This window comes from Sceloporus occidentalis, unplaced genomic scaffold (genome assembly GCF_023333645.1).
Source record: "Sceloporus occidentalis isolate IW3139 unplaced genomic scaffold, rSceOcc1.0.p SCAF_9, whole genome shotgun sequence".
Lineage (NCBI taxonomy): Eukaryota > Metazoa > Chordata > Lepidosauria > Squamata > Phrynosomatidae > Sceloporus > Sceloporus occidentalis.
This window is the reverse complement of record NW_028316989.1, coordinates 26,680,739-26,693,198: the sequence shown is the minus strand read 5'-3', so window position 1 is coordinate 26,693,198 and position 12,460 is coordinate 26,680,739. Positions and strand designations below refer to the sequence as shown.

The window sequence follows — 12,460 nt, the reverse complement described above, 5'->3', positions numbered from 1 at the left end:
CAACAGCAGCCTCAGCCAAGCCGTCAAGCTAGTGATGCCTAACAAGTGTGTATGGTGGCTTGTAAGTGGCCACCCTGATGGTCTTTGCTATAGGACCTATGATGGCTAGAGGTGCTCATGCACCTGTAGTCTTTGTCATGGGTGACTTGGTTTCTGGTGGCAACTTCTCAAGGATTTATGGCAGTAGTAATGCCGGGCCTGGCCCACCTGCTAGGCATGGAGACTGATGCCTTCTTGCCCATCCAACAGGGCTAAAAGGAAACAAAATGAGGTGTCAGAAGAACGAAAGCTGTTTCTCCCCTATGGGTGGGAGGCTCTCCAGCATGGTGTATGTTTTAAATTCTTTGTAATGTTTGGTAGAACAAAGGAGAAGGCTGGGGGGATATGATTTTGACCTCTGAGGAGGTTAGAGCTCACCCTAAGGGTGGAGTCTAGGTCTGGCCGAATTGCCATGGAGTTGTAATAGCAATGATCTGCTAGTGTGATAGCAGGACCCCAGACTCAGACTCCCAATGTGCCAAAGGGGCAGAAATCAGGAGGGGCACCAACCAGGAAAATGGTTTAGAGAAAATCTCCCTTGGGAACTAAGACAGTCACTCTCAGGACCATGTATAAATCCCAGAAGAGAAAAGGTGTTGTGTAGACAAGGCACTCAACAAGTCACCTGAGGAGTCTGACCATGGAGATGGGATGCCATCCCATCCTGACCCCTTGCCTGTGTCACAACAGTGAGGTTATAAGTGAAGTCTGTTTATGGCTGTGTTTATGTCCTCCTGGAAGAATTTCAATAAGGAGAAAACTGATGGTTTCAGGGAGTCCGGAAGGACCTCCATGCTAACTAATGTATTATAGAACAGTGTTTCCCAGGCTATCTGGTCTGAGGAAACAGCAATTGTTTATATTGTTTTATGGGAGTTTAACAGGAGTAGCAGATCTGGCCAAGGGACTGCCACTTCCACTAGCATTGGTATAGAGAGATGGAGAGGGACCGGGCTCACCCTGAGACGCAGGAATGTCAGGTATGGGTGCCCTTTGTTCCATGGCCCAATCCTATTTTCCCCTTAGTATTCAGGCTAGAGAAAACACAAGCTAGTGATCCTAATGGGGAGAAAAAGGATTGCCAGTTAAACCTCCAGGGTTTAAATTTGTCTAAAATGTGGATTATGGTGGAGTATGTGATCAATCAGAATGGAACCTGATCCAATCTGGACCTATGCCAGCTTCCACCCGATCACTGATCACCTTGTCAACTGGTTATACCAATGAAGGTGATGTTATGGTGATTTAACTTGTAGCAATAACAACTTACCACTCTGAAAGAGGAATGTTAATGTCTGACCACCAACTAATATTTCAAAACAATGTGCAGTTCTTTACTGGAATATCTGTGCACCTGTGTAAAATAAGACTAATTCCATGGTTAGGCAAACCTTGAGACCAATTTAAGGAAAGAGATTGGCAGCATGAACCTTCATGGCCTTGAGCCCAATTGATCATATGCATGATAGACCTTATCACAATAGGTCTACCAAGTCAGGGACCAGTTGTATGGCAAGCCCATCAGCAGGCATTCTTATTTAAAATGTAACTTTATTGTGTTCTTCTTTTGTGGCAAATCACCTCAGGGCTCTGCAGGATGTCTGTATGGGAATTGAAGCAACCCCTTAGCAGAAAAACCTGATTTTATGTTTTAAAACACTCATGGGGGAAGGGGGGTTTCTCCTGGGATGGAGAGGAGGCTGTTTGTCTGTTTGTTTCTGATTAAGAATTTTTCTTAACCCCCTGTAATAGTGTGAACCATCTCATAGAAGAAACTGTATTTTTTTTAGTTTCTTCCCTTTAACAGACATCTCTCCTATGAAATAAGGGGAGGGGAGCCAGCTCTCCTAAGGCTAGCTGACTGAGGTTCCCTGTGTGGAGCTCGGTTGGTCACATCAATATATCTACCACCCCATATGAGATGATTGAATGGTGTAAGCATTACAGATCCACTGAGTGACCAGAGGAGGGAAGTATCTTTCTCCTTTCTTGAGTCCCCCTGATTTTCAGACTTTAAACAAATCTGTATTGTTAAAGCCCTTTGCTCTTAGTTTGCACAAGGGAGGTTAGAACCATGTGCTCATCTTGTGTCTTAGGCTGTCCCAGGTCTCTGAGGAGGAAAGAAAAGTCATCATGCGGCTTTTATGGCTAGCCCCCCCTCCCTCCCAACTGAATTAGTTTCCAGGCATTTCCTCTATCCTGGTAAAAATGGAGGTGGGGGGGACCAGAAACAGAGCAACCCTGAAGAGGAAAAAATTTTGTGCAGACTCCAAACACATGGACAAACAGTAATAAAATGAACACCAGAAAAATTAACCAGTATGTCTTGTAAATCTGAGCCCCCAGCCCTGTTGCTGTAGGGGCTCTCCCCTCCTTTATTTCACTTATCAAGGGAGGCTGCCTAGGCAGTAGCTTCTTCCAGGCACTGAGGAAACTGCTCTTAAATTAGCAGTGACTGAAGACCATTGCTGATCATGGGTAGATAGGTGAATATGGCCTGTAGTGTAGCCCTGATATTCACAAGGTGTTTCGTTTTATTTATGTTTGAAACAGCCCCAACTTCAAGCTGGGGTTTAGAAGCTTAGCCCTTTCAATCTCAGGCAGGCTTTATAGTAACTTGACTGCATTATAGAAGCTGGCTTGTTCCTCAACTCACTTCCCACTTGCATAGGTAGCTGGGAAGGGCAGAGGGGCTACTGTGGGACATAGCTCCATATTTACCTGAGATATGTCTGGGCCCTGAGATAGGATCAACTCTGATAGAAAGGAGAGACCAAGGGCCCCAACTGCTCTCCTCAAGAGCTCCATAGTTTGGGGCAGCCTAACACAATTGGGGGTGTAGGGAACTCTCCCCATCCTTCCCACAAGTGTCCACCCCCCCTTTTTTTGAGGAGGGACTGCAGAAGGATTTCTATCCATGTACTCTCTCAGAAAATCAGAGTTGAAAGATAGCCATCCAGTCCAACCCCATTCTGCCATGCAGGAACTCTCAATCAAAGCATATCTAACAGATGGCCCTCCAGCCTCTGTTTAGAAGTGGGTGGCAGAGGCCATGCTCCCTCTGGTGAGGACATGAAGCCATTTTATGCTTTTTGTGGGATGCTCTGTGGCAGCCAAAAAAAAACCATTTTAGAGTTGGAAACTTCAGCCCCTGCTGGGCCCAGTCTAGCCAAGATGTCCACTGTGCATGTCATTTTCCTCCTTTCACACCATCTCATTCTAAGAATCAAAAGGGAATGTGCAGGAGCCCTGGCAACACTACCATGTGTTTCCCAGGCTGCAACAGGATCTCCCAAAACTGTTTGGGTCCTGGGTGCCACTTGGGCCAGAGATGGGAAGGAAGGGGGAGACCAAGAGCTTATCCCCCCCATCTGCACTCCTGGCAGAGTCCCAAACCTTATGCTAGGCATAGTGCCTGCAGTGGCAATGGCAGAGGCCTCCTGGCAATGCCTGCCCTGAGCGAGGGCATTAGATCTGGCAAAGGTTCCTTGGTGGCTGGAGAGAGAGGGCCCCTGGTACTCGCCCCTGATCCTGTGTCTTCTGGCTGGCTTGCCTCTCTGACCTTGGCCCTGTTTAAGGCTGGGCAGAGGTGATGTAGAGAAATCCTTTGCCATGGCTTTTGGCTGGCCTGTCCTCTGAATCCTGGCCCTAAATGGGCTGGGCAGAGATGCTGAGAAGGGAAGTTTCCATGACTTCTGGCCAGTTTCCTCACTGATCCCTGGCCCTAAGCGGGCTGGGCAGAGGTGATGTGGAGAAACAGAGACACCCCTCACCATCTGTTCCCACGGCTCCCATGTGCTGCAAAGCTGTTTGCAGAAATCTCCTGTGCTCCCACCATGAAAGGGAGCAGCTTTGGAGGAGAGGGAGAGTCACTGGCAAAGCCAAGACCCTTCTCCAATCCTGGGAGCCCTTGCCATATTACGTCTTTCTTCATGCTTCCAAGGCAGCAAGAGAAACAAAGAGAAGGAAAAGGACTGGAGTGGCTGTAGTCAAGAAGTTGCAGAGCAACAGCAAACACATCCTACTGGCGTGATAGGCAGGACATGACTGCCCTTCTAGGGTTAGCTCCACCCACAGGGGGGGTCACTAGAAGGTCTCTCTTTTTTACTTCCTGCCTAATTGAATGAGTGGGCGGGGCATAACCCAAACTACAGGATGTGGGGATCTTATAGACTGGGAAACCTGCCATTTGCCACATCCCCAAAGAGAGGCTTTTCTACTTCCTCAACAGCTGCACAAATGCCGACACCAAAAGCCCCCTTCCACGAACAGCCACAAGTAAGGGTCACTTGATCCTGCACCAGTTCTGAGGTGTAACTTGTGTGGGATCCCTGCGGTAGCTCTTCTAATGTTTGGATGGAAAAGTTCACTGGGCCTTTTGTCTCCAACTCTTAACCAATCCCTACTTGGAAGGCACGCTAATGTATGGGGGTATTCCGGTTCTGGGAAGAATGTTGTACTTTAGAGAAACACTGGGCAGAATCCCATTAATGGCTGGTGCAGGCACTAAGTGTGACTGATGCACATACCATTTCTTTTGGGTTGTGTAGCAAGGAGGTGTTCTCTTTATTTCTGCACCCCATCCAAAATGACCCCCCACACATCTGCATCACCCCAGGCTGTTGCTACTGCTCCTCTTTCTGAATGGGGAAGGGAATCAATTCAGAAGAGGAAGAAGCAGCTGGCCTTTGTTCTGAGGGGAAAGAAAAGGACAGAGAACTCCACTGGGGAGCACACACTCTTTTCTTCACCCAGAAGCCCAGACTGGCGGCATCTTCCTCCTCTGAATTGCCTCCTCTCCCTCCCCTTCTCCACTGGCAAGGAGCAACTGCAGTGGCTCTTCCAGGGCTTGGCAGCCAACCAGAATGGCATACAGGTGGAGGACACACAACCGCACAGAGTGTTGCACTGAGCCTGCTAGAAGTAGAATCTCAACCATCAAGTTCTACATGGTTTTCTCCCCCTCCAGAGAATAAGGAGAGAGGCTGGAGGAAGGGAGTAGGCAAATCACATCCATCCCCAGAACCGAACAGGCAAAGCCACTGAGTTAAGATCCCCAAATCTACCTGATCTATCTGATCTTGCTGTCCTTGGTAGACCATTTCTGGGTCGGAGGGAGGTCGCAGATGGAATTCAGAGTCACAGAAGTTTCCATCCCCATCCACGTTGTGTAAACTTTCCCAGACAACTTTATCTTCTGTAAGGAAACCCTGGTCCGTCACCAGAAGGTAAAGCTGACCCTAAAGGAAAGGACAAGTTTCACACATGCTATTGGGACTTTTTTTTTTTTTTAAAGAAAACCCAACAAACCCCTGCCAATATTATATCCAGTCTTTGCTATGAGGTGTTCTACATTTTAACTCCAGCAGCCATGGTTGTGTGTGCACATGTGTGTGTGTGAACCTACCTGCTGTGAGATTGTACGACTTCGCCAGTCACCTATCCTATGGTACATGACAAACAAATATACAATGATCTCTCATGGCGCTGAGCTGTAAACCTATCGGTGATTATTTATGCCAATTTCCACCAGATTTCATGCCTCATTATATCCTCCATATCTGCACTCATCTGGCAAGTTTAGAGATACACAGCACTACCTAATGGCATGTGCACAAAGTCTAGAATCAATGGAATAAATAATTAGTGATACATTTTGATATAGAAAGTCCTTCCAGGAGAAAGCTGATCAGCAACAGTCAGCAGGAAAACATGAATAGAAATGGATTATTTGGGTATTCTTTTCTAAGTTAAAATCATTCAACATATATTTAAAAAATGGGAAACAGAGCCCTCTCCACTCTCAAAGAAGAGGGGGAAAGAATTTGGACATTTCAGCAGCCCCCCTTTGGCTCAGGCTTCAATGGCTTTATCCTGGCAGAGACAAATTTCTCTGAGGCAAACTAAGAGCAGACACATGACATCTTAAAAGGCAGCTGGACTGTTAAGGAAGGGCAGGCCACCGGCTCATGCGCTTTAAGTCAGCCAGCATTCCCATAAGGACAAACTATAAAAATTCTGTCCATAGCCAGATACCTTATGTTTGGTCATGGTGCTAAAGTGATTGTTCCTGAAGAACACACATAATTCCCCTTCTTGAACGGTGGACGTCAACTCACATAGGCCATGATAAGTCAGTTGGGTGGCTGTGTTGTTCAGGAACTGCTCTGCTACGGAACCTGTGAAGGCAAACCTTTGTGTTCATTTGCATGCAAGCATGCACCCCACAGAATGCATGAGGCCCGACTACATTTTGCTGAGGAAAAATGTACTGCCCAGTTCACCATACTGTGCAAGTCTACAAGATAAGCATGGCACTTATTTGCACATTTGCAAAAGGGAGCCTGGATTTGGGGGGGAAATGTTAGCTGGAAGAGCCCAGAAGGCAGATGAGTCCAAATATAAGCCATTACAATTAAGGGACACTTTGCAGAATCAGAATGGGTAACTGTAAAGACCTTTTAAAACAACAACAACCACCACTTTGTGATCTGGCCTTTAAGATTCTAACAAGCTACGAACAGCTTATTTGCTTGTTGCCATTACTAAATTTATTCATATTCCACCTTTTTCTCAAAATTGTAACAAAGGTGGCTCACAATTAAATCAAGTACTGGCAAACCATCTCTAATTAACTTACCAAGAAACCCTTATGATAGGGTGGCCATAAGTCAAAAATGGCTTAGAGGTACACAATGAACAGCAGCCAAAAGCCACTCCTTCTGTGCCCTTCCTATGGGCCAACATCCCATCTGGATGGCCACCGTTTAAGAGAGAGAGAGAGAATAGAGAGTAATGGACCAGTCCGGAGCCAACCAGGTCCCCCTCGATGTTCTTTAACAGTTCACTCACCTTCCTCTACTAGTTCGCTATTGTCCGACTGTTTACAGCAAATTATTTTCTCTACGAGCTGATTGTAGCTGCAATTGCCAACTGCTTTCACAATGTCAGCAATCTAGGGGAAAGAGAGACCCGAGTCAGGCTACAAACTGCATAAAGAACCACATCTCCTCAGCTCAGCCCTGCTTGCTCTGATTGTCTTGCTACAGAAGGGCGGGATATCAATAAAAGTTTGATTTTATTTTTATTTATTGCTCACCTGGGGGTCCACGAGCCACCCGTGGTACAAGGGGATATCCAGAAGGTCAAACACAATGCATTCGGGCGTGTATTCAAACACCCGCACCCCAGTGAACTTGACATTAACGTCGAGACCTGTTTGCAGCTTATGCAAGATTGCCATTGCATCACTCATATTCTGGCCAACAAGAGGACAAAGAAGAAAAGCCAAAGTAATTTGCGGTGGGCAACACTATTAACAGTTCAATACCTAAAATTTTAATATAACATACTTTTATTGATTCATTTAATATGTAAAAACAAATATAAAATAAACAAACAAACAATCATGGAGTACCACTCCAAAAATCTATATCTAAAAGCAGATCATAAGAAGAAAGGTCAGAAGCTCTTGACCTCTGAATCTCACACGTTGAAAATATGGGAAATCCTTACTAGGACAGAGCTACCACGTATCTTTTATTTATTGCACTAACCAGAGATGCAATCAGATTCCAGCCTCTTTAAATGATATATTGAGCTTTATATTGCATGGTGTCTAAGGCAATATTAATAATCACCATGAATGAATTCCAAAGATGCCAAAGAGTAAATGTCACATCCTGAGCTACTGACTTATTGTGTTGAATCCTTCTAGGGAACATGGGCAAATATTTAGCATTAAGTGAAACTTTTAACTGAGTCATTTCCCCAAGATCTAATGAAGATATTCTACTGATAATTTTCTCTTCATCTTTTTCTACTTTCATCATAATAACAAAACAAAACAAAACAAAACAAAAAACTAACAGAAATAAGACACAAACAGAAAAGGGTATCAGGCCTGCCATTTATTAACAAGTTCTTAGATACAGCCCTGTATTGTGCCAAGACAAATTTCACTACAAACTCAAGGTAAGATTGGTCCTAATTCATGTGATGTGATGAGATTTTATATTTATTCAATGATTTGCATAACAAACATGGTAAAAAAAATCTAAAAGACCTAGGCTAAAGTGCTACAGATAAAGAGTAAAATCTTTCTTCTACTGATTCAGACACTTTAGATCCTTAAGCTGGCAGAAAACATATAATTCACTACTAGAAAATGCTACTTACTCTCAAAATAAGCTGTGTTTTATTATTACCTGCTCATAGTTTAAGCGCTGAATTTCAGAGATTTCTTTTGGTTTTGAATCAAGGATATAGTCTCCTTAAAAAAAGAAACAAAGCAAATTATTTTAATACCATAGATTATACATTTTTAAATTTATTAAAATCTGCATTGCTTCTAAGGAGAGAGTTTTCTTCAGTTTCAGTGGAACCATAATCATCTCACGTAGCAAGTGAAGAAAACTCTCTCCTTAGAAGCAATGCACATTTTAATCAATACTGGAGATGCTGGACTCTTCCAGTTAAAGTCAAGTGACAGGATCCTAAGAACAAGGAGTGCAGGTAGAAGTGAGAAATCTAGACCTTTGCCTTTCCCCAAGAAACATCTCCTGCGCATTCAGGCTCACATCCACAATCTTTGAAGTTTTCACCTTCAAAGGCTGAGCTCTTCTCATCCAAGTCTCATATGGCACAATGCCCTTGTGATAAACTGTTTCTATCAATACTAATCGTCCACATTAAATGTCATTAGTACTAACCTAAGTATTCCATCAACTGCTCAGCAGTTATGATTTCCATCATTGGTGGCAATTTCACCTGGAAGAGAGAGACAGAGTGAGAAAAACATTATGCCATGAGATTTTAAAAATTATTTATTTAGGCATTTCACAGACAACAACAGCTTGCGAGGCTTGCACATCTCCAAATTTACAATACAAGCTGTGCGTTACATATAGAAACCAACTTGCCCTGAACATCAAGGATGATAGTTCTTGGCATCTGTGTTAAAACATTCCCAACAAGTACAAGGTGGTTATATTATTCTTTCCAAAAGAGGGGCCCTTGTTCTTTAGCTACTTCCTAATCTTCCGTCAAGGAAACATCTGACGGCAGAAGAGCTGTCTTTTCCTGTGTTAAGAGCTTTGTGTTCTTTATTGTTACGGCTAACTTGACTCTGTACCGTATCTCACAGAACAGTGGCATGAGGGCTGATAACCGTATTTGATATCGAAGCTGCTTGCAAAGCTAGTCTCCGGACTGTTTCTATGTTCTTCTCAGGGGCATGTGCAGGGGTACCTAGAAGCATCACATGTGTGAGATCTCTATAGAATGCATCTGTTTGCTAAGAAGCACTATGTGGTCTTCTGTTGGGCAAGCAGCACCTAAGTACAACTCTTAGTAATCGATATGAGGTCCGTGTCCAGACTGAGCATGCAGTGAAGTGGCTGTCCAAGTACTATTTAATGGCAGATGGAGTGTCTAAGGACTGTGTTTGTCTTTCAAACTCTGCAGAAAGGTGTCCTTGGGCCCCAGTGAAATTAAGTCCCAAAGGAGGGCCAGCAACATCTCCAGATAAACCGTTTTAAGCCGCTGAACAGCAGGAGTCCGAGGCAAGAAGATTGAAAGAAGGCAGCTGAGACCCAAAAAGAGCAAAGTGAGTATCTTAGGCCATATTAAGGCTGAAAAGAGATGCTCAAGTTGGGGAAAAAACACATGGGAACTGTCATGACATGTTGATAACAGTGTCCAATTGTAAAGGGAGTATGGGAAGCACATGTTCTTTTATAGAGACAGCCCCATCATTTCTGTTTTTGCAAACGCTGTGTGCATTTCCAGAATGAAGTTTGTTTTGCAAAGAAGATGAACTTCCAGGATTGGACACAGCACATTTTGTGCCTTTCCTCAGCAACCGTGGTTTTGCAGCAGTCCCCTGCTTCCCTCTAAACATAATCCTCCTTGAGTTTCCTTGCAAATGGGAATAGTCCGTAAAAAGGCCATTTCACCAACTAGACAGGACAACCCTGAGTCTGCTGTCTTGAGAGGGAGCTGCTACCATTCTGCAGTACTGACATAGGTCTATCTGTACCTATGTTCCAAATGTTGTTGGACTGCACCTCCCATCATCTTTCACCATTAGCTCTGCTGACTAGGATTGATGGGAAATACAGTTTATAAATGTCCAGAGAACTGAATGATTCCCACCCTCATCTATGATGCAAAACACACTGCAGAAATAACCCAGTTTGACACCACTTTAACTGCCCTGGCTCAGTGCTAGGCAATTCTGGGAACTGAAGTTATGTGAGACATTCAGCCTTCTCTGTCAGAGAGCTCTCTGGGGCCACAATAAACTATAATTCCCATGATTCCCTGCCCCTGAGCCAGGGCAGTTCAAGTGGTCTCAAACTGGGCTATTTCTGCAGTGTGTTTTGGACCCATGGATGTCACAAAGTAAATGCCTATTTAATGTGTTTTAGGAAGACACCAACAAGAGTGGAATGTGTGAAGCAGCGCAAAGCCAGCGCCTAACAGTTACGCTGTTTTGTAAGTTGATATAGCGCAGGAAACCAGCTTTTCAACAGTTCACTTCCTATGAAAGCACAGAAGCAATGACATTCTCCATTCATCGCATATGACAACAAACAAGGGAGAAATCTGTCTGGAAGGCTTATGCACTTACTCACAAACTCAAACACAAGCCACCAAGAGGGTCAGGACTGTCCAATCCCCTTGACGCAGGGCATTTGGGGTGGGAAACGTGTGACTCTCCCAACCGCTGCAACTCCCAGCATCCCTCACCGCTGCCTGTGCCTGCTGGGAACTGCAGTCCTACAACATCAGAAAGGACAACTACACTATCCCCAGCCCTGCCCAAGAGAATGAAGAGCTCTTACACATCTGGTCCACAGTTCAAATTAGGTCCAAAACAAACATAATCTAGTTTGAGACTGTTGTAACTGCCATGACTTCGTTCTATGGAATCCTGGGAACTGTAGTTTATTGTGGCACCAGAGCTCCCTGAGAGAAAAGGCCAAAGGCCTCACAGTTCCCCGATCTCAAGTGGATGATTTCTGAGGCGCTAATCCGATGGGTCCACTCCACCTGGGGCTAGAACCCAGGCTGAAAGGGGAGGGAAGGAGGGGAAGGAATGGGCAAAGGCCACCTCCACCACCATCATCCCCAGGCCCTTCCTCAGCCCAGTCTGCTGCTTCCCCATCATCCCCCCTTCCATCATCTCCTCCTCCTCTCCTTCTTGTTTCTCTCCTTCCTCCCTTCTCTTCTCTCATCCTTCCTTCTCTCCCTCTTCCATTCTTTCCCACCTTTTCCTTCCTTCTCTCCTTCTGTCTTCCTTTCCATCCCTCGTTCCTTCTTTCTCTTCCTCCTTCATCCCATCTTTCTCTCCTCTCATCCTTCCTTCTCATTCATTCTCTTCCTCCTTCATTCTTTCTTTCCCTTTTTCCTTCTGTCTTCTTTTCCCTCCCACCTTCTCTCCTTCTTTTCTCTCCTGTCACTCTTCTGTTCCTCCTTCATTCCTCTCCACTCCCTCTCCCTCCTTCCTTCTCTTCCTTCGTTCTTTCTCTCCTCCCTCCCTTCTCTCCTCTCATGCTTCCTTCTCTCCCTCCTCTATTCCTTCTCTCCTTTTCCTTCCTTCTCTCTTTCCTCCTTTCGCTCCTTCCTTCCTTCCTTCTGTCTTTCTCTCCCTCCCTCCCTCCCTCCCTCCTCTCCTCTCCCCCTTCTCTCTCTCCCTCCTTCCCATTCCCCCCTTCCTTCCTTCCGCTTACCTTCCAGGCGAGGAGGAGGACGTTCATGATGGCCAGGAGCGGGCAGGGCCCGTTCTCGTTCTGGGTGATGAGGGGCGTGTTCTCCTCCTTCCACCGGACCCACTTCAGGTGGTACACAGACTGCCCCGGGAAACGCTCCTTCGCCGCCGAAGAGGAGCACCGCGAGGGCGACGGAGGAGGAGGAGGAGGAGGAGAGCCGGCAGCAGAAGGACCAGGACCAGGAGGAGGAGGGCGCGCGGGGGACGGGGCCTCCTCCTCACCTGCGACGGCGCAGGGTTCTCCTGCTCCTTCTCCTGCGTTGCCTCCGGAGGAAGAGGAGGAGGAGGCCGAGGAATGGAGGAGGTTGGAGAAGGAGCCCAGGGAGTCCTCCTCCTCCTCCTCCTCCTCCTCTTCCGTCCCTCCGCTCTTCTCTGCCTCCGGGGCGACTCCGGCCTCTTCCTGCGGGGAGCCAAGGGCTACTACCTCAGCCGCCACGGAGCCCCCCTCGAAGGCCGAGGGCGAGGAGGGCAGCGGAGGGGCCTCCGCCAGGCCCTCCATGCCGCCCAGCGAAGAGGAGAGGCCCGCTGCCCGGCTACGCGGCCCCTTCGCGGCGGCGGCGGCGTCTTCGCTGCTCTCTCCTTCGCCGCGGCGGCCGCTTCTGGGCCGGAAAGGCCTCGGCCGCCATGACAGGCGAAGAGGCCACGCCC

At 46.4% G+C, this 12,460-nt stretch overlaps 1 protein-coding gene across 1 annotated transcript in view; it reads right to left on the bottom strand.

The window, feature by feature from the left end:
* MINDY2 (MINDY lysine 48 deubiquitinase 2) overlaps positions 1–12,460 on the bottom strand; it is a 16,850-nt gene extending 4,390 nt beyond the window's left edge. The window contains exons 1-7 of the mRNA XM_089538100.1: positions 11,775–12,460; positions 8,751–8,808; positions 8,247–8,311; positions 7,139–7,297; positions 6,892–6,994; positions 6,076–6,218; positions 5,106–5,279 (exon numbers count right to left, since the gene is read on the bottom strand). Coding sequence (XP_089394226.1) covers positions 5,106–5,279; positions 6,076–6,218; positions 6,892–6,994; positions 7,139–7,297; positions 8,247–8,311; positions 8,751–8,808; positions 11,775–12,311 — 1,239 coding nt within the window. The 5' untranslated portion in view covers positions 12,312–12,460. The remainder of the gene's footprint in view (positions 1–5,105; positions 5,280–6,075; positions 6,219–6,891; positions 6,995–7,138; positions 7,298–8,246; positions 8,312–8,750; positions 8,809–11,774) is intronic.